General features: G+C 26.0%; 1 protein-coding gene across 5 annotated transcripts in view; it reads right to left on the reverse strand.

The window, feature by feature from the left end:
- LOC122512878 (TBC1 domain family member 5 homolog B-like) overlaps positions 1-21,437 on the reverse strand; it is a 205,888-nt gene that overhangs the window by 25,989 nt on the left and 158,462 nt on the right. For all 5 annotated transcript variants that reach the window (XM_043628992.1, XM_043628993.1, XM_043628991.1 and 2 more), the window contains exons 3-6: positions 8,556-8,619; positions 2,815-3,074; positions 2,122-2,185; positions 317-412 (exon numbers count right to left, since the gene is read on the reverse strand). In XM_043628992.1, the coding sequence (XP_043484927.1) occupies positions 317-412; positions 2,122-2,185; positions 2,815-3,074; positions 8,556-8,619 (484 nt within the window). The remainder of the gene's footprint in view (positions 1-316; positions 413-2,121; positions 2,186-2,814; positions 3,075-8,555; positions 8,620-21,437) is intronic.

The following is a 21,437-nucleotide window of genomic DNA, read 5'->3' on the forward strand; positions in this document are numbered from 1 at the left end:
AATAAATTATATATAAGAGTTATTACAGAAAATAGAGTAATTAAAAAATTTTTTTATTAACAATTTTCATTATGTAATAATAATAAATATTTTTTATTATAATTAAAGAAATGAAAAATTATGTGAAAACGACGACTGTAAATATATTGTTTTTTCTATTCTTTTTTGTTGTGCTTCAAATGGAAAATGCACGCAACAAAACGTTTTTAGAAAGCAACTCGTGAACATTGAGAGGTCGCAGTAGAGAATATATATAAGTCTATTTATATTCTCAAATGGACCACTCTGTCTACCACTTATGTTAATTAATACTCACTGAACAGCTTCCACACTCTGACAACGTCCAAGTTGAAGTGTTGAAAAAGTCCGTACCAATGAAAGAGATGAACACACAACACTGGCAAAGAACGACCTGTGCGAAATAAACAATTTTTATTACTCTTGTCTCATTTATCATAGAAAAACATTTATAAATCACGATTTCAACTTCTTATTATTATTATTAACATTTACAAAAATTTAATAAAATAAAAAAAAATTTAATTAAAACAAAAATTAAAAAAAAGATTTATTAAAATAAATAAACAAATAAAATAATAAAAAATTACAATAAATAATAACAACAAATATTCTAAATAAGTCTCCGATTTTTATTTTTCCTAATAAAAAAAATTTCTATGTTTCAATATTTAACCCTCCGTCGGCAATGTTTATTTCTACTATACCGACCGCAGGTAATGTAGATTCCCTGTTTAGGAAAACCATTGACAAAGAACATTTATTACTGTCACGAAACATTTAACATACAGTATTACTATTTTTCAATATTTAACTGACCGTCGATAATGTTTATTTCTACTATACCGACCGTAAATAATATAGATTCCCTGTTTGAAAGAATAATTGGTAACGAATTTTTTACTTTTCAGCAGAACATTTTATATGTATATACAAAGTTCATATTTTTCAATATTTGACCATCGTTGGTAATAACAATTTCTACTATACCGACCGAAGGGAATACAGATTTCCTGTTTGAAAAAACAATTGGTAACGAACTTTTTTTTACTGCCAGTGAATCATTTTATATAAAGAGTTGATATGTTTCAATATTTAACCGACTGTCAGTAATGTCTATTTCTACTATACCGACGATAGGCAACACAGATTTCCCGCTTAAAAACTGTCGGCATAGAACGTCCTTTAACGGTCAGTCACACTTTTTATATATCGAATTACTATAATATTTCAGCAACATTGAACCTGTAGTTAGTAAAGTCTATTTCTACTTTACCGACTGTAGGTTAGACAGATTCCTTGACGAAAAAGGTCGGTAGCAAAACTACAGTTAGGTACTACTGTAAATTTAACCGATAGTTGTCAAATCCGCTTTTAGTATACCGATCGTCGGTAAAGTAGACTGTCGATAATATCACATTTTTTTCTAAAACGTTATCCGATAAAAGATTTATTTGTTATGTCCCCAAAGTCCCCCAAAATTTTAATTTGAACCTTTATTGTGTAGAATTTATTTTATTTGGAATTTATATCGACATTCGGTAAAACTAATTTCTACCATATCGACCGTTTATAATAGCAATTCTTGGGGCAAAATGTCGATAATTAATTTTTGAGTAACCTGAACCTTTTAATTGTAGAATTTACTTTATTTGGAATTTATATCGACAGTCGGTAAAACTAACTTCTACTATATCGACCATCCATAAAATAGCGATCCTTGGGAAAAAATGTCGATAATTAATTTTTGACTAACGAAAAGTTAGCAAAATATTTGTTTGGATTTGTATTTTTTCCGATTTAATATTTACTTTCTGGTTTTATAATTTTAGTTTAATGAATTTTTTTTCCTACTTCTTAACGAAAGTCGATAATGCAGATTTTAACATCAAAGTAAATATATGTTGAAGAAAATTTAAATAAATAAAAAAACCAGAAATGTGAAATAATAATTGTAAAATACACGAAAATTTTAAAATATAATTAAATAAAAAATTGTTTTCAATTCTAAATAAGAAAATAACAATTTTTTTCTCTATCTATTTTAAATAAGAAAATGTAAGAAGAAAAATATTTTTTTATAAAAAGAATAATACCACTTACCTCCAGTGACAGTCTCTAACGTAAAAGCATTAAATCGCCAGTTTCCTGCTTTTTGCAGAACGCACTGCAATAAAAATAGAGATAAGAGAATTTTAAAGTGACATTTCACACAATGTTTACTGGATGCTGAGAAAAGAATTGTACTGAATAAATATTATTGTTGTATAATGTAATATTCCACGTTGTCAAAATTTTACGAATTCAATTATTTCATTATTTTCAAGCAAAAATTAATTTTTTAATTGAAATTTTATAATTTTATGTTTAAAAAATAGATTGAAAAAAATGTTTATAAATAAGAACAGAAACGAGTTTTTAAAGAAAATCACAATTTTTAAATTTAATAATTTTTTATTTTGATTATGTTGCGTTGAGATTTAATAGAATATTAGTAGAAATTCTGATATTCACCGACTGTAGGCAATAAAGATTTCTTGTATAGCATAAGGCCGGTAATACAGATTTTCATGAGAATAAATTAAAATTTTATCTGATAATATTGAGTTAGAAGTTATCGTAAAACTGTAGATTAATTCTGATATTTACCGACAGCTGATAATACAGTTTCCTAATGTATCAACAGCCGGTAATACAGATTTCTTGTAATTTTTTTTAAATAAAATTAATAAAAGTTGTGTATGATTTGTAAAAAGAGATTTTTGTTTGCAAAAAAAAAAAGAAATGTAAACTTACAGAAACTTGTCCATGAAAAATATCATCGAGAATACCGGATTCTTGATTTAATGATTTTGTAATAAGTCGTTTACGACGTCTTTTATGCATTGTGAGAAAACGACCAGCGTGTCTCGGACGATCTTTTGAAACATTTAAATTTTCCAAAAGATTACGACTTTCATTTGACAGACGTCGAAATATTGAATCGGTTTCGTCTTTTGTTGCTTTATCAACTGAAGGCGTTGGCGATATTTCTGACGCTGTTACCGTCTCTTCCTCTGTAAAAGAAAAAATAAACGATATAATTATTATTAATTTGAAAATTATTTTTTATTTTAGCTAATATAATGGAAATAATTATTGTTTAGAACTGATTATCGATAAGGTAGATTTCTGTCGACAATTTGAATTTTTTCGTCAATCGTCGGTATTGTAGGTTTCTTCGGAGACTACAGCCGATACACTAAAAAAATGTGTTTTTACCGATTGCCGGTAATGTAGATTTCTTATGTAACAACAGTCGATACAGTAGAACTACATTTTTATCAATCGTTGGTAATGTAGATCTGTTGTAAAAGTAGAGACGTTACAGTAAATAAAAAAATTGTAATATAAATATTACAATTGTTATTTTCAGATTGTTAAATACAAAATTTGTAAATATACGAGAAATGCAAATAAAATAATAAGAAAATGAAATATTTAAAAAAAACATTTTCTTTTTTATAGAATTTTTTTCAAAAATATGCAAATTTTCCATTGTTATATAGAAAAATATAATTTACTTTAAATTTCGAATTCCGTACAGAAAAATAAAAATGTATTTTTTTTAAATTGAGAAAAAATTAAATAAACAAAAATTTTAGATAGAAAATATTTTATGTTAACACGAGAAATATTAGCTGCCAAGAGTTTTTGTGTGTTGAAAAAAAAACAAGTTTTGTTTCACAGCTATTATTAATTGCTCCACATTGAAGAAAATTAATTCTAACATAAAATTCTTAAGGCATATTTCAATGAAGTTAAATCTTGTCGAACATGAGAGAAAATTCCTCTGACGAATAACAAAATTCTAAACAAACTTTCAAAAACTTTAAAAATAAATATTTCTCGCATATTATACTAATTTTTTTCAAAATGATTAAATTTATTAATTATAAATTTTTATATTCATCATCACATAGGAAATATAATATAATATAATAATATAAAACATAACTTTCAAAATATAATTTCAAATTTTATAATAAAATAAATAATAAAATAAATATTGGATATAAATTAGAAGTAGAACATTAAAAAAAAATGAGAATGTAATTATATTATCAACAGTTGTTAATATAGATTTCTTCCTTATCTACTATTTATATGTATATGTAAACTATATGGAAAAATATTAAGATAGAATCAGAATATTGTTTTTAAAAAAATCTACATTACCATCAGTTGTTAATATAAGTTTCTACTATGCCGACCGCTGGTAATACAAATATCTCCTGAAGCAACAGCCGATAATATAAATTAATTAAATAGATTAATATAGGTTTATAATAATATATAGCTAATATAGGCGCCTACCATATCGACCGCTGATAAAAAAACATATCTCCTAAACCAACAGTCGATAATGCAGGTTTCTGTAAATAATTTTTTTTTTTATTTATTACTAATATCGTTCGATTACTTAATTAAACATTAATTAATTAAAACACTATAATGTTATTAGCTCTTAGATAAAAAATTGAATTCTGATATTATTATTAAAGTGTAAATAAATATTTTCTATAATACAATGACACGAATGTTGGAGAGTAGAAAATTAATAAAAAATAGAAGAGTAAAGTGCTATTTTTTTAAAGATAGGGAAAAAAAATTAGATAAGCCAGGTGAGTATTTACGTATAAAGAGAGAGAGAGAGAGAAAAAAAGTGGTGGGAGTTTTAGAGTAGTGGAGTGTGAGGATGGGTGAGAGGGGTGGGGGGGGGGAAGTAGCTTGGAAAAAAATAGAAGGAAGGGCAATTTGATCGATAAAGCCAGTGGCGAGATAAACGAATCCCAAAGCGAGTTCATTTAGTTTCTATCTGAGCTTCATTTTCAAGCGAAACGTGACTTACGTGTCTCGTTAAATATTAACGAGGCCATTGCCATACGAAGCTCAAGTCAAACACACATGTCACTATCATATGTGTTTGTGTACACAAACGAATCTTTAATGTATTTTACACCCAATATTCACTCCCCCCCCCCTCTCTCTCTCTCTCTCGCTCATTCAACCCTCTCTTTTTTTCTCTATTACTATAATCCCCCCTCCACTTTTTTTTCTCTCTTGTTTTCTTTCATTGTCTTTCTTTCTCCCTCATTCTATTCCATTCTTTCATAATTTTTTTTCCTTCATTCTACTTGAGTTTGCGGCCGACATAAACAATCAAACCAAGCTTTCATTACCATATTCTCCATTTCTATTATATCTATATATGTCAATTCAATTTCACAGTTTTTCAATATTTATATCATATAAATACACAATATTCAAGAGACCAATATGTCAAATAATATTTAGAATTAAGAGAAATTAAGAGAATTATTTATCAACTTGATAAAAAAAATATTAATTATATTTCATTTTATTGCAACGAAACTATAGTAACAATAACAGTGGTGGTAATCCATTCATATTTTATTAAATAGGTTCAAATTATCAAGAAATAATCACTGATAATCGATAATCAAAGATTTTTTAAATATCTACAATCAGTAATAAGGATTCCTACATTATCAATATTGGTAAAAAATTAAAACTCAATAAAACTTTGAACTTGAACTTTGAACAGAAATTATCAACCGTTGATAAAGTAGCGTACTTCTTTACCAACTGTTGGTAATTTAGAGTTCTACATTATCGATTATCGGTAATAAAGAGTCCTGTAGTAGTAAATAGAAAGTCTACAACAGTAGAGATATTATTTATTATCAAACAATAATGAAGCATTCTACTGTATCGATAATCGGTAATAAAGATCCCTACCATATCGATAATCGATAGTTAAGAACCTTCTGATAGTAAAAGTCAATATATTTCAATAAAATATGCAACCTTAACTTTCAGATGACGAAGTTTCAATATTTTGTAACAAAGAAGAAACTAATTTCTTACATACAATACAATGTAGAATACTGCAATTTCAACAGTCGGTAAAATAGAATCATAACATGTCAACATAGGTAATTTTTAAAAACTAGCGGCAATCCAACTTAAAATGACAAAGTTTAGAACAAAAAAAGGATTTTATTTATTTGTGACCGGTAATGTAGCGTTTCGACAGTATTGATAATCGGTAATAAAGACTCCTGCTATATCGATAGTTGTTAATAAAGAAACCTGCCACATTAAAAATCGGTATCGTTGAATAAATTGTGCAATCTCAACTTTTAAATGACAAAGATAAAGACAAAAGAGAAATTACTTCTTGTCGATCGGTAATATAGTGTTCTACTGTATCAATAATCGGTAAAAAAATCATAAAATATTAAAAGTCAGTATCAATCAATTTATACAACTTCAACATTGAAATGACAAAGTTTAGAACACAAGGGGAAATATTTATTAGCAATTGATAATGTAGATATCTAATGTATCAATAATCAGTAATAATGACTCCTGCTATATCGATAGTTGTTAATAAAGAAACCTGTCGTACTGTAGCGTCCTACAGTTATCGGCAGTCGGTAATAAAGGCCGCTTAGAACAAATTAAGAATAATTTAATAATTAACCGATAATGTAGAGTTCTATTGTATTAATAATAATTGGTAATAAAGAATTCTACCTTATTAACAATCGGTAATAAAGAATTCTACCTTATTAACAATCGGTAATAAAAATCTACCTTATTAACAATCGGCAATAAAGAAATCTACCTTATTAACAATCGGTAATAAATAAATATACCTCATTAACAATCGGTAATAAAGAAATCTACCTTATTAACAATTGGTAATAAATAAATATACCTCATTATCAATCGGTAATAAAGAATTGTACCTTATTAACATTCAGTATATTAGTAAAAAAATTATTTGACATCAACTTTCAAGTTCACAATGAAGTTCAGAACACTGAAGAGATTATTCATTATTCACTAGAGAGTTTTTCATGTTACGCAATAATAGTATTGACAGTAGGTAATAAAGAACCCTGACATTCAAAATAAACGACTTTAATTTTTGGATAAAAGGGGCCGTCCATAAACTACGTCACGCCTTAGAGGGGGGGGGGGTGGAATTTATTTTTTGTGACGTTCTGTAGAAAAAATGGCGCTAAAGCATGTAAAATTTGTGACGTGGGTAGGGGGGGGAGGGTGGAAAAATTATGCAAAATTGTGTGACGTAGTTTATGAATGGCCCCAAACAAGGATTTTTCTATTATGAACAAAAAAGGTAGAATACGAAAATATCGATAATCGGTTATAAAGAAATCTACTATACCAACAGTCGATATAGTCCAATAAATTGTTATTTATTTTTTTAAATTCTAATGTTTTGATCAAAAGAGATGATTTTTCACGATGCACTGAAATAGTATCGGTAATAAAGAAAATTATCTTATCAACAATCGGTACAGTTGTTATCCAGTGACATATTTGTCCGAGGGAAAATTATTCAAAATGTAAACGCATGTAAATAAGAATTTAAAAATTATAAAAATGTAATTTTATCATTATCGATAATCGGTAATAAAGAAAATTATCTTATCAACAATCGGTACAGTTGTTTCTCAGTGACATATTTAGGTCCGAGGGATACTTATTAAAAATGTGAGCGCGTAATCAAGAAAATAGAAAATTATAAAAAATGTATAGTGTTCATTATTATCGATAGTCGGTAATAAAGATTACTTTTATATCGACAATCGGTATAATCATTATAGTTTAATGTGATAAATTTCGAAAGTATTATTAAAGTAAAAATTAATTAAAATTAATTAAACATGTGAATTTTTAATATTGTGAAAAGTGGAATAAAAATTTTTTTTCTTTAAAGAAAAAATATTATAAATTTTTTTCGTTTCAATTAAAAATAAATTGAAAATATTTTTACCACGTGCTATTTATTATTGTGGACGTCAACGACCTTACGATTTAGACAGCTGAAAATTTTTTCGTAGTAAAAAAAAATTGTTTGCATACACGAATTGTGAATTCATAATTCACTTTTGTTTTTATTGTTTATTGTGAATTTTAAAACAGGTAATAATAACTTGTTTTTGATGGAAAAAAAACATATTTTTTCTTTTGTTATAAAAAAAAGTAGCAGTCATAGTATATTTGAATTTCTTTTTTCAATTTAAAATTTGACGAAAATTTTTGGAATTATTTTTTTTTTTATCTTAGTTAATATTATAATTGTTTTCTTTTAAGTAAAAAAAAATTTTTTTTCAAATTAAATTAAATAAAATAAAAATTTTGTTCTTATCCAAAATTTTATATGAAAGTAAATTTTTCATTTCACTCTTTTTATTTTTTGATAAAGAGCGTCAACAGGAAAGTTGACACAAATATAAAAAGAAATATTTCTCGTTTTAAAAATAAACCACGGAAATGTTTTCTCTTTTATATTATTTACGAGATACACTTTTTCAAATGCTCGAGCAGAGAAAAAAGTATTAAATTTAATTTTTATACTAATTGATTGTAAAAAATTTTTTTTTTTTTGCAAAAATTAACATTTGACAAACAATATAAAAAATAATATAGAAACATACCGGATATCCGGATGTACACAGCATTCTGGTCGTTATTGTCCACTGTTATCTCTGCTGTTCGTTTCTGTAACAAAGAAAAAAAAATTTAATTATTATTTTCATAAAATTCATAAAATTTACATATTAGAAAAGTATACAGCGTTTTTCAGAAGTTGCATTTCAATTTAAAAGAAAATTAAATATAATTCAAAAGTTTTTGTCAGTCATTGAAAAGTAATTATCATAAAAATATATTTTAAACTTTTAATTGTAAAGCTTAAATAATTTTTCTTCCAACTTTGAGTTTTGATTAAAAATCAAATTTATTTAAAAAAAATTTTTTTTTTAATTAAATTTTTTTTTTGAAATTAAAAAAATAATTTTTTTCTGAAAATAAAAAAATAATTTTTTTAAAATTCTTAAATGTTAAAATTTAAATTAATTTCTGTTCAATTTTTAACTGCAACAATTAAACAAACATTATTTTTAGAAATAAAAATTTTTATAATGTAACAATTAAAAATTATTTTTAACTACAATAATTAGGAAAAATTATTTTTAACTGTAACAATTAAGTATCATTATTTTTAAAAGTAATAATTTTAAAAATAAATTCAATTGCTAACTTTCTAATAATTTAAATAAAATGTCAAATTCCCTTAAAAAAGTAAAATTTAAAAAATTTTTAAAATTGTCGAAATTCAAAAGAAAAATTTAATTTTCCAAAAATGTATAAACAGTAGAAGAATTTGTTTAATTTTCAAATGTCAAAATTCAAAAAAAAAAATGTTTAATTTTCTAAAAATGTAAAGTTAAAAAATTCATCTTCAATTTCTTAATGTAAAACATTAGATAAAAAAATGTTTTTCTCTATTTAATTTTAAATTCACTCAAGTTGAGTTTTTCATTTACTTAATGAAGTAGGTGTCAGGTGAAGCTAGGCTTTTTTTATGCCACTGGCACTTGCTACTTTTTCATCCCTATCCACCCCCCTCTCCCTCATCCCTCACTCACTCATCTCTCTCTCCATCACTGACTGTATTCTTCAACTTTCTTATTTTGTCGATTTTAACAAGAAAAAGTACTCTCTTCTCTCTTAACTTTTATAAACGAGAAACTTTTTGCCCCTTCCTTTTCATTTTTAGCCCACATCTTCGTGTTCGACTTCAATAATAATAATTGACTTCATCATTTTAGGTCAATAGTCGATTTATTTAAAAATAAAAATAATTATTTTTAAAATTTAAGGTCAAAATTCACTGGTAAAAAAAAATTCCAAATATTTGTTTGCACAAAAATTTTTTAAACAAAGCGGTGCAATAATTGACCTAAATTTTTGACCAGAATTGACCAGAAAAATTTACTTTAAATATAGAATCTCAAGTTTCAAAATAAGTTTTAGGTCAAAAAAATGTTAGGTCAATAAAAGGTGCAATAAAAAAATTTTTAGGTCAAAAAGGGAACAAAGAAATTTAAAGAAAAATTTACGTCACAAAACTAGAAATAAATAGACAAACATAACCTCAATTTTAGGTCAATTTTAATTTAAAAATAAAGTCACAGATTTCAAAATATATTGATAAAAAGGTCGAAAATCAGGTCAAAAAGACAATAATAATAATTTATTAAAAACTTAGGTCAAAATTTAGAATTGAAGAAAAGATTGTAAGGACAAATCTATAACATTATACTTCACATTTAGAACCTTAGGTTTCAAAATATTTTTTAAAAAGAGGTCAAGATTAAGGTCAAAAAGTTGAAATTAATTTCTTAAATATTTAGGTCAAAATGTCGAATTAAAGAGACAAATTTAACTACATACTTAAGACAAGTAATTTCAAGTACAAAAGCACAAGTTTTTAATGAGATTAAAAAAGGTCAATATTTAGATCAAGAAAACAAAACTAACACAGTAAAAATTTAGGTCAAAATCTAGAATTAAAGAAACTACTATAAGCTCAAATTTACGACAATTTATTTTAAATAAAGTATCATAGTTTTCAAAATACATTCAAAAATAGTAAAATAAACAAAAACTGGTCATGTTTCAGGTCAAAATGAAAACGCTAAATTATTAAAAATTTAGGTCCAAAATTTAGAAATAATGCGATGATTAAAGCTTAAAATTAAGACAATTTACTAAAAATACTGAATATCAGGTTTAAAAATACATGGATAATCGATTTTAGGTCAAAACGTTAACACTTATTTCTTAAAAATTTAGGTCAAAAATTCGAACTATAGAGATCATTATAAATTGAAACTAAAGACAATATACTTCAAATATAGAATAAAAGGTGTCAAAATACATTGAAAAAAAGGTCAAGTTTCAGGTCAAAAGATTAACACTAATTTACTAAAAATTTAGGTCAAAACTAACTTTAAATTTAAGACAATTTGCTTCGAATATTGAGTAACAGGTTTTGGATGACATTAAAAAAGGTCGATATTCAGGTCAAGAAGCTCAAAGTTACTTATTAGAAATTTAGGTCAAAATTTGGAATTAAAAAGACGACTATAAGCTCAAAGTTACGACAATTTACATTAAACTTAGAATCTCAGGTTTCAAAATGCATTGAAAAAGGTCAACTTTCAGGTCAAAAAATGAACGCTAAGTTATTAAAAATTTAGGTCAAAATTTAGAATTAAAGAGATTATTAAAGCCCAAATTTAGAACAATTTGCTTTAAACTTAGAATCGCAGGTTTCAAAATACGTTGAAAATAGGTTTTAGGTCAAAAAGTTAACACTTATTTATTACAAATTTAGGTCAAAAACTCTAATTAAAGAGATCAAGATAACTTCAAACTTAATGCAATGTACTTCAAATATAGAGTCACAAGTTTTTAATGACATTAAAAACAGGTCAAGATCCAGGTCAAGAAGATAAAACTAACACATAAAATATTTAGGTCAAAATCTAGAACTTAAGAGACTTCTTGAAGCTCAAATTTAGGTCCATTTACTTTAAATATAGAAACAGAGTAGTCAAAATATATATTAAATATATAATCTCAACTTTTAAAATACATTGAAAACAGGTCAATATTCAGGTCAAAAAGTTTACACTAATTTATTTAAAATTTAGGCCAAAATCAAGAATTAAAGAGACGAATATAACTTCAAACTTAAGACAATTTCCTTCAAATTTAGAATCACAGGTTTCAAAATATATTCAAAGAAGGTCAAAATTCAGGTCAAGCTAAAACATATTTAGTAAAAATTAAGGTCAAAATATAGAATCTTAGGTTTTAAAAAACACATTGAAAGTAGATTTCAAGTAAAAAAAATTCAGATAAAAAAGATAACACTAATGTACTAAAATTTTAGGTCAAAATCAAGTACTCTTTAGAAATTTAGGTCAAAATCTAGAATTAAAGAGGCGACTATAAGTTCAAATTTACAACAATTTACTTCAAATATAGAATCAAAGTTTCCAATATTCATTGAAAAAAGGTCAAGATTTAGGTCAAAATGATAACACTAACTTATTAAAAATTTAGGTCAAAATATTCCATATTTAGAAAGAAATATGGTTTCAAAATCACAGTACTGAGTCACAGGTCAAAACAGCACCAAAGCTAGAGGCAAAAATTTATAGGCAAAATTTACAGACAAAACTCAATTTTCCATAATAAAAAAACTTAGGTCAAAATTAAAAAAACTGAAAATATTAAAATTGTTCAGAAGCTTTGATTAAAAAAAATAGGAAGTAAAGTAAAAATTTAGGTCAAAATTAACAGGTCAAAAATAATAATGACAAAAATTGACATTTTGGTCTTCAATCACAAAACTAGAAACCAATATGATTATACACTTTACAAAGTGAATAAAAATAGGTCAACAGACTAATGTAATCTTACATTTTAGGTCAAAATGAAAAGGTCAAACGACAAAGAAATTAACATTAAATTATCAAAATTAATTTGTTGATGAATTTAATAAGTAAAATATCAAAAAAAAACTGAATTAGAAATTACTAAACTGATTGATTAATTATTAATAAACTAATTAATTGACAAATTAATTAATTAATTAACTAATTAATTAATTTAATAATAATAATTTTTAATTATTAAAGTACTTCGATAACTTTATAATTTTATATTAAAGAATATATAATTTTTATGAAAATAACAATTCTTTTTTAATTTTCATTGTAGTTTTGTTTATCTTTTTACGCCAACAAATCAATGAATATCGTTATTCTTAATAAAAGATCAAAAAAAGAAAAAGAAAAATTTACAAAGTATAATTAGTCAAAAAATTCGCATCACGAGCGTGACGTTGAATAGGGGACAAATTTAATAGAGTAACAATTAATCAAAACTGTTCTGAATAAGGAATAACAATATAACTGTTTTTTTTGTCTCCCTCCCCACTCCTCATTTTCTCTCTTTGATGAAGAAAAAAATAAATATAACAACTCATCATCAATTTGATGAGAAACATTTTTTTATTTCATTCAACATCAACTTCTGCAAATGGATGAATTGAATTGTTAATAAAAAAAAAAAAAAATTCTCAATACAAAAAAATTAAAAATAGTGTTGAAAATTTTTTGTTAATGATTAATTTGCATATTAATAAATTAATTATTGGTTATTAAAATATAATCTATTTTTATTAATAATTTATAATTTATTTATAATAATTTAATAATAGCTAATACATTATAATAATCGTAAGTTTCCTTTCCGTTAGCAAATTATCTGCATTCATTTGTTTGTTTTGAAAATTTAATTTTGTGGGTTAAGTATTGGCATTTTTTATTTTTTAATGTCAAACTTTTTAATGTAAAAAATACTTTACTCATTAAATTGTCTCGACTCTTTGGTAAAGAATCTAAAATTATCAAAAATTCGAAAAAATTCAAAAATCCAAATTTCTTAAAATTTAACATTTTTTCTTCTCTTTTATGGGATTTAGCTTCATTATTTTTGTGCTTTTGGAAAATACTTTACTTACTTAATAGTTTCGAATCTTTGGGAAAAAATCTAAAATTATCAAAAATTCGAAAAAATTCAAAAATTCGATTTTCTTAAAATTCAACATTTTTTCCTCTCTTTTATGGGATTTAGCTTCATTATTTTTGTGCTTTTGGAAAATACTTTACTTACTTAATAGTTTCGAATCTTTGGGAAAAAATCTAAAATTATCAAAAATTCGAAAAAATTAAAAAATCCGAATTTCTTAAAATTCAACATTTTTTCCTCTCTTTTATAGAATCTAGCTTCGTTATTTTTGTGCTTTTAGAAAATACTTTACTTATTAAATTGTCTCGACTCTTTGGTAAAAAATCTAAAATTATCAAAAATTCGAAAAAATTCAAAAATCCGATTTTCTTAAAATTCAACATTTTTTCTTCTCTTTTATGGGATTTAGCTTCATTATTTTTGTGCTTTTGGAAAATACTTTAATTATTTAATAGTCTCGACTCTATGGTAAAAAATCTAAAATTACCGAAAATTATCAAAAATTCAAAAATCCGAATTTCTTAAAATTCAACATTTTTTCTTCTCTTTTATGGGATTTAGCTTCATTATTTTTGTGCTTTTGGAAAATACTTTACTTATTAAATTGTCTCGACTCTTTGGTAAAAAATCTAAAATTACCGAAAATTATCAAAAATTCAAAAATCCGAATTTCTTAAAATTCAACATTTTTTCTTCTCTTTTATGGGATTTAGCTTCATTATTTTTGTGCTTTTGGAAAATACTTTACTTATTAAATTGTCTCGACTCTTTGGTAAAAAATCTAAAATTACCGAAAATTATCAAAAATTCAAAAATCCGAATTTCTTAAAATTCAACATTTTTTCTTCTCTTTTATGGGATTTAGCTTCATTATTTTTGTGCTTTTGGAAAATACTTTACTTATTAAATTGTCTCGACTCTTTGGTAAAAAATCTAAGATTAATGAAAATTATCAAAAATTCAAAAATCCGATTTTCTTAAAATTCAACATTTTTTCCTCTCTTTTATAGAATTTAGCTTCGTTATTTTTGTGCTTTTGGAAAATACTTTACTTCTTTAATAGTCTCGACTCTTTGGTAAAAAATCAAAAATTATTAAAAATTCGAAAAAATTAAAAAATCCGAATTTCTTAAAATTCAACATTTTTTCTTCTCTTTTATGGGATTTAGCTTCATTATTTTTGTGCTTTTGGAAAATACTTTACTTCTTTAATAGTCTCGACTCTTTGGTAAAAAATCAAAAATTATTAAAAATTCGAAAAAATTCAAAAATCCGAATTTCTTAAAATTCAACATTTTTTCTTCTCTTTTATGGGATTTAGCTTCATTATTTTTGTGCTTTTGGAAAATACTTTACTTATTAAATTGTCTCGACTCTTTGGTAAAAAATCTAAAATTACCGAAAATTATCAAAAATTCAAAAATCCGAATTTCTTAAAATTCAACATTTTTTCTTCTCTTTTATGGGATTTAGCTTCATTATTTTTGTGCTTTTGGAAAATACTTTACTTATTAAATTGTCTCGACTCTTTGGTAAAAAATCTAAGAGCAGACAGAGATAAGCAGGGAAGAGGTGAATGAGGCGATACAAAGGTTAAAGAGAGGGAAGGCAGCAGGAGAAGACGGGATGGAGGGTGAATGTTTAAAATTTGGGGGGAAAGTAGTAAGAGAGGAGATGTGGAGGATCGTGAATATGGTGTGGAGTGGGGAGGGATGGCCAGAAGCATGGAAGACAGGGTTAATAGCACCGATTATAAAAAAGGGAGAAGGAAAAAGAGTGGAAGAGTACAGGGGAGTGACGTTGATGCCAGTTGGTTATAAAGTGTATGCAGAGATAATAAGAAGGAGATTAGAGGAAAAGGTAGAAGAGCTAGGATGCATACCACATAACCAAACTGGCTTCAGAAAGGAAATGGGAACGATGGACAATATTTACGTCCTGAATTATTTAGTTAATAGGAATTTGGGGAAAAGTAATGGAAAGTTGGTGGCTTCATTTGTGGATCTAAAAGCGGCATTTCCATCAGTAAACAGGGGAATTTTATGGAGGGTTTTAAGGGAGAGGGGTATAGAGGATGGGTTGGTGGAGAGGATAAAGGAGCTATACGAGGACACCAAAGAAAGGGTAAAAATTGGGGAAAGTTTGGGACGGGAATTTTGGTTGGGTAGAGGGCTAAGGCAGGGCTGCCCCCTGAGTCCAATATTGTTCAACATGTTGATTGCGGATCTGGAAGAAAGAATGAGTAAGAGAGGGAAGGGTGGTGTGATTTTAAGGAATGGAAGAATATATACTCTAGCATATGCGGATGATGTGGTTTTGATGGCTGAGAATGAAAGTGGAATGAAATTATTAATGAAAGAGTTTGAGAAATATGTGAGAGAGAAAGATTTAAGTGTGAATGTAGAGAAAACGAAAGTGGTAAGATTCAGAAAAAAGAATGATAAGGAAAAAATAGAATGGAGGATGAATGGGAAGAATGTGGAAGAGGTGAATGAGTTTTGTTATTTAGGGTATTGGTTTATGTGCAATGGAAGGCAGGATCTGAATGTGGCTATGAGTGTAGAAAAGGGGGGCAAAGCTATGGGTCAGGTATGGGGAATTGGAAAAAGAAGGTTTCAGGATGATTGGAAGAAAAGAGTGTGGCTGTTTGATGCGTTGGTATGGTCGATAATAAGTTATGGAGTGGAGGTATGGGGATGGAGTGAAATAGGAAAATTGGAAAGTATGCATGAGAAATTCTTGAGATGGACGATGGGGGTAAGCTGGAATTGCCCGGGGTATATGGTGAGGGAAGAATTGGGTAGGGAGAAGATGGTCACGAAACAGAGAAGGAGAGCGAGGAATTATGAGGAAAAACTGGAGCAAGGAAGGGGAAGTAAAATAGCAGGGATGTGTTGGAGACTAATTAAGGAAGGAGAGGGAGGGTGTAAAAGGTGGGAAAAGGAAAGAAAGAAAGCATTAAGGGAAGGGGGGAAAAGTAGAGAAAAAGGGAAAGAAATAATAGAGATTTGGGGTAAATGTGATAGGGAGGAAAGATGGAAAAAGGTAATGGAGTCCAGGTACAACAGATGGTACAAAATGATAAAAGGAGAGGGATTGCCGAAATATTTGGGGAGGAAGATGAAGTATGAAAAGTGGAGTAGGGTGTGTAGGTTTAGAATGGGGGAAGGTATGAGAGAATGTAAGTACTGGATGGAAGAGGATGAAAGAAAATGCAGAATATGTGAGTATGAAAGAGAGGATTGGGAGCATGTTTTGGAAAGGTGTTGTAGTGGACGAATGGAGGAAGGGCAAAGCGGGACTGAAAGAGTGATGTGGATATTGGATGAGAATGGGCAGGGTGAAAGATGGATGAATGATTTAGAGGAAGTGAGAAGAAAAAGGAAAGAGGGATTAATTTAGTGTCGTGACGTGGGGAGGGATCATTAAGTCATATGACGATGCCAGAAAGGGCATAAGAGAACTGGAAACGGAAGCCCTGGCACTGGTTAAAGAAGCGCAATTAGTTTTTAGTTTGTTTTTTGGATTGTAAGAGTAGGTAGTTTTAAGTTAGGTATTATAAGTTGCGGTAGATTTTAAGAAAAATGTATAATAGGTTAAGTTTTTATGTATGGTTGGTAATCTCGAACCCTGTATAATGCAGGGAGAGTAAATAAATATATATATATCAAAAATTCAAAAATCCGATTTTCTTAAAATTCAACATTTTTTCCTCTCTTTTATAGAATTTAGCTTCGTTATTTTTGTGCTTTTGGAAAATACTTTACTTATTTAATAGTCTCGACTCTTTGGTAAAAAATCAAAAATTATTAAAAATTCGAAAAAATTAAAAAATCCGAATTTCTTAAAATTCAACATTTTTTCTTCTCTTTTATGGGATTTAGCTTCATTATTTTTGTGCTTTTGGAAAATACTTTACTTATTTAATAGTCTCGACTCTTTGGTAAAAAATAAAAAATTATTAAAAATTCGAAAAAATTCAAAAATCTGATTTTCTTAAAATTCAACATTTTTTCCTCTCTTTTATAGGATTTAGCTTCATTATTTTTGTGCTTTTGGAAAATACTTTAATTATTTAATAGTCTCGACTCTTTGGTAAAAAATCTAAAATTACCGAAAATTATCAAAAATTCAAAAATCCGATTTTCTTAAAATTCAACATTTTTTCTTCTCTTTTATGGCATTTAGCTTCATTATTTTTGTGCTTTTGGAAAATACTTTACTTATTAAATTGTCTCGACTCTTTGGTAAAAAATCTAAAATTATCAAAAATTCGAAAAAATTCAAAAATCCGATTTTCTTAAAATTCAACATTTTTTCCTCTCTTTTATAGAATTTAGCTTCGTTATTTTTGTGCTTTTGGAAAATACTTTACTTATTTAATAGTCTCGACTCTTTGGTAAAAAATCAAAAATTATTAAAAATTCGAAAAAATTAAAAAATCCGAATTTCTTAAAATTCAACATTTTTTCTTCTCTTTTATGGGATTTAGCTTCATTATTTTTGTGCTTTTGGAAAATACTTTACTTATTTAATAGTCTCGACTCTTTGGTAAAAAATAAAAAATTATTAAAAATTCGAAAAAATTCAAAAATCTGATTTTCTTAAAATTCAACATTTTTTCCTCTCTTTTATAGGATTTAGCTTCATTATTTTTGTGCTTTTGGAAAATACTTTAATTATTTAATAGTCTCGACTCTTTGGTAAAAAATCTAAAATTACCGAAAATTATCAAAAATTCAAAAATCCGATTTTCTTAAAATTCAACATTTTTTCTTCTCTTTTATGGCATTTAGCTTCATTATTTTTGTGCTTTTGGAAAATACTTTACTTATTAAATTGTCTCGACTCTTTGGTAAAAAATCTAAAATTACCGAAAATTATCAAAAACTCAAAAATCCGAATTTCTTAAAATTCAACATTTTTTCCTCTCTTTTATAGAATTTAGCTTCATTATTTTTGTGCTTTTGCAAAATACTTTACTTATTTAATAGTCTAGACTCTTTGGTAAAAAATCAAAAATTATTAAAAATTCGAAAAAATTAAAAAATCCGAATTTCTTAAAATTCAACATTTTTTCTTCTCTTTTATGGGATTTAGCTTCATTATTTTTGTGCTTTTGGAAAATACTTTACTTATTAAATTGTCTCGACTCTTTGGTGAAAAATCTAAAATTACCGAAAATTATCAAAAACTCAAAAATCCGAATTTCTTAAAATTCAACATTTTTTCTTCTCTTTTATGGGATTTAGCTTCATTATTTTTGTGCTTTTGGAAAATACTTTACTTATTAAATTGTCTCGACTCTTTGGTAAAAAATCTAAAATTACCGAAAATTATCAAAAATTCAAAAATCCGAATTTCTTAAAATTCAACATTTTTTCTTCTCTTTTATGGGATTTAGCTTCATTATTTTTGTGCTTTTGGAAAATACTTTACTTATTAAATTGTCTCGACTCTTTGGTAAAAAATCTAAAATTATCAAAAATTCGAAAAAATTCAAAAATCCGATTTTCTTAAAATTCAACATTTTTTCCTCTCTTTTATAGAATTTAGCTTCGTTATTTTTGTGCTTTTGGAAAATACTTTACTTATTTAATAGTCTCGACTCTTTGGTAAAAAATCAAAAATTATTAAAAATTCGAAAAAATTAAAAAATCCGAATTTCTTAAAATTCAACATTTTTTCTTCTCTTTTATGGGATTTAGCTTCATTATTTTTGTGCTTTTGGAAAATACTTTACTTATTTAATAGTCTCGACTCTTTGGTAAAAAATAAAAAATTATTAAAAATTCGAAAAAATTCAAAAATCTGATTTTCTTAAAATTCAACATTTTTTCCTCTCTTTTATAGGATTTAGCTTCATTATTTTTGTGCTTTTGGAAAATACTTTAATTATTTAATAGTCTCGACTCTTTGGTAAAAAATCTAAAATTACCGAAAATTATCAAAAATTCAAAAATCCGATTTTCTTAAAATTCAACATTTTTTCTTCTCTTTTATGGCATTTAGCTTCATTATTTTTGTGCTTTTGGAAAATACTTTACTTATTAAATTGTCTCGACTCTTTGGTAAAAAATCTAAAATTACCGAAAATTATCAAAAACTCAAAAATCCGAATTTCTTAAAATTCAACATTTTTTCCTCTCTTTTATAGAATTTAGCTTCATTATTTTTGTGCTTTTGCAAAATACTTTACTTATTTAATAGTCTAGACTCTTTGGTAAAAAATCAAAAATTATTAAAAATTCGAAAAAATTAAAAAATCCGAATTTCTTAAAATTCAACATTTTTTCTTCTCTTTTATGGGATTTAGCTTCATTATTTTTGTGCTTTTGGAAAATACTTTACTTATTAAATTGTCTCGACTCTTTGGTGAAAAATCTAAAATTACCGAAAATTATCAAAAACTCAAAAATCCGAATTTCTTAAAATTCAACATTTTTTCTTCTCTTTTATGGGATTTAGCTTCATTATTTTTGTGCTTTTGGAAAATACTTTACTTATTAAATTGTCTCGACTCTTTGGTAAAAAATCTAAAATTACCGAAAATTATCAAAAATTCAAAAATCCGAATTTCTTAAAATTCAACATTTTTTCTTCTCTTTTATGGGATTTAGCTTCATTATTTTTGTGCTTTTGGAAAATACTTTACTTATTAAATTGTCTCGACTCTTTGGTAAAAAATCTAAAATTACCGAAAATTATCAAAAATTCAAAAATCCGAATTTCTTAAAATTCAACATTTTTTCTTCTCTTTTATGGGATTTAGCTTCATTATTTTTGTGCTTTTGGAAAATACTTTACTTATTAAATTGTCTCGACTCTTTGGTAAAAAATCTAAGATTAATGAAAATTATCAAAAATTCAAAAATCCGATTTTCTTAAAATTCAACATTTTTTCCTCTCTTTTATAGAATTTAGCTTCGTTATTTTTGTGCTTTTGGAAAATACTTTACTTATTTAATAGTCTCGACTCTTTGGTAAAAAATCAAAAATTATTAAAAATTCGAAAAAATTAAAAAATCCGAATTTCTTAAAATTCAACATTTTTTCTTCTCTTTTATGGGATTTAGCTTCATTATTTTTGTGCTTTTGGAAAATACTTTACTTATTAAATTGTCTCGACTCTTTGGTAAAAAATCTAAAAATACCGAAAATTCGAAAAAATTCAAAAATCCGATTTTCTTAAAATTCAACATTTTTTCCTCTCTTTTATGGGATTTATCTTCATTATTTTTGTGCTTTTGGAAAATACTTTACTTATTTAATAGTCTCGACTCTTTGGTAAAAAATCTGAAACTATCAAAAATTCGAAAAAATTCAAAAATCCGATTTTCTTAAAATTCAACATTTTTTCTTCTCTTTTATAGGATTTAGCTTCATTATTTTTGTGCTTTTGGAAAATACTTTACTTATTTAATAGTCTCGAATCTTTGGTAAAAAATCAAAAATTATTAAAAATTCGAAAAAATTCAAAAATCCGATTTTCTTAAAATTCAACATTTTTTCTTCTCTTTTATGGGATTTAGCTTCATTATTTTTGTGCTTTTGGAAAATACTTTACTTATTAAATTGTCTCGACTCTTTGGTAAAAAATCTAAAAATACCGAAAATTCGAAAAAATTCAAAAATCCGATTTTCTTAAAATTCAACATTTTTTCTTCTCTTTTATGGGATTTAGCTTCATTATTTTTGTGCTTTTGGAAAATACTTTACTTATTAAATTGTCTCGACTCTTTGGTAAAAAATCTAAAAATACCGAAAATTCGAAAAAATTAAAAAATCCGAATTTCTTAAAATTCAACATTTTTTCTTCTCTTTTATGGGATTTAGCTTCATTATTTTTGTGCTTTTGGAAAATACTTTACTTATTAAATTGTCTCGACTCTTTGGTAAAAAATCTAAAAATACCGAAAATTCGAAAA

The sequence above is a fragment of the Leptopilina heterotoma genome, unplaced genomic scaffold (genome assembly GCF_015476425.1).
Source record: "Leptopilina heterotoma isolate Lh14 unplaced genomic scaffold, ASM1547642v1 Lhet_129, whole genome shotgun sequence".
In the NCBI taxonomy this organism is placed as follows: domain Eukaryota; kingdom Metazoa; phylum Arthropoda; class Insecta; order Hymenoptera; family Figitidae; genus Leptopilina; species Leptopilina heterotoma.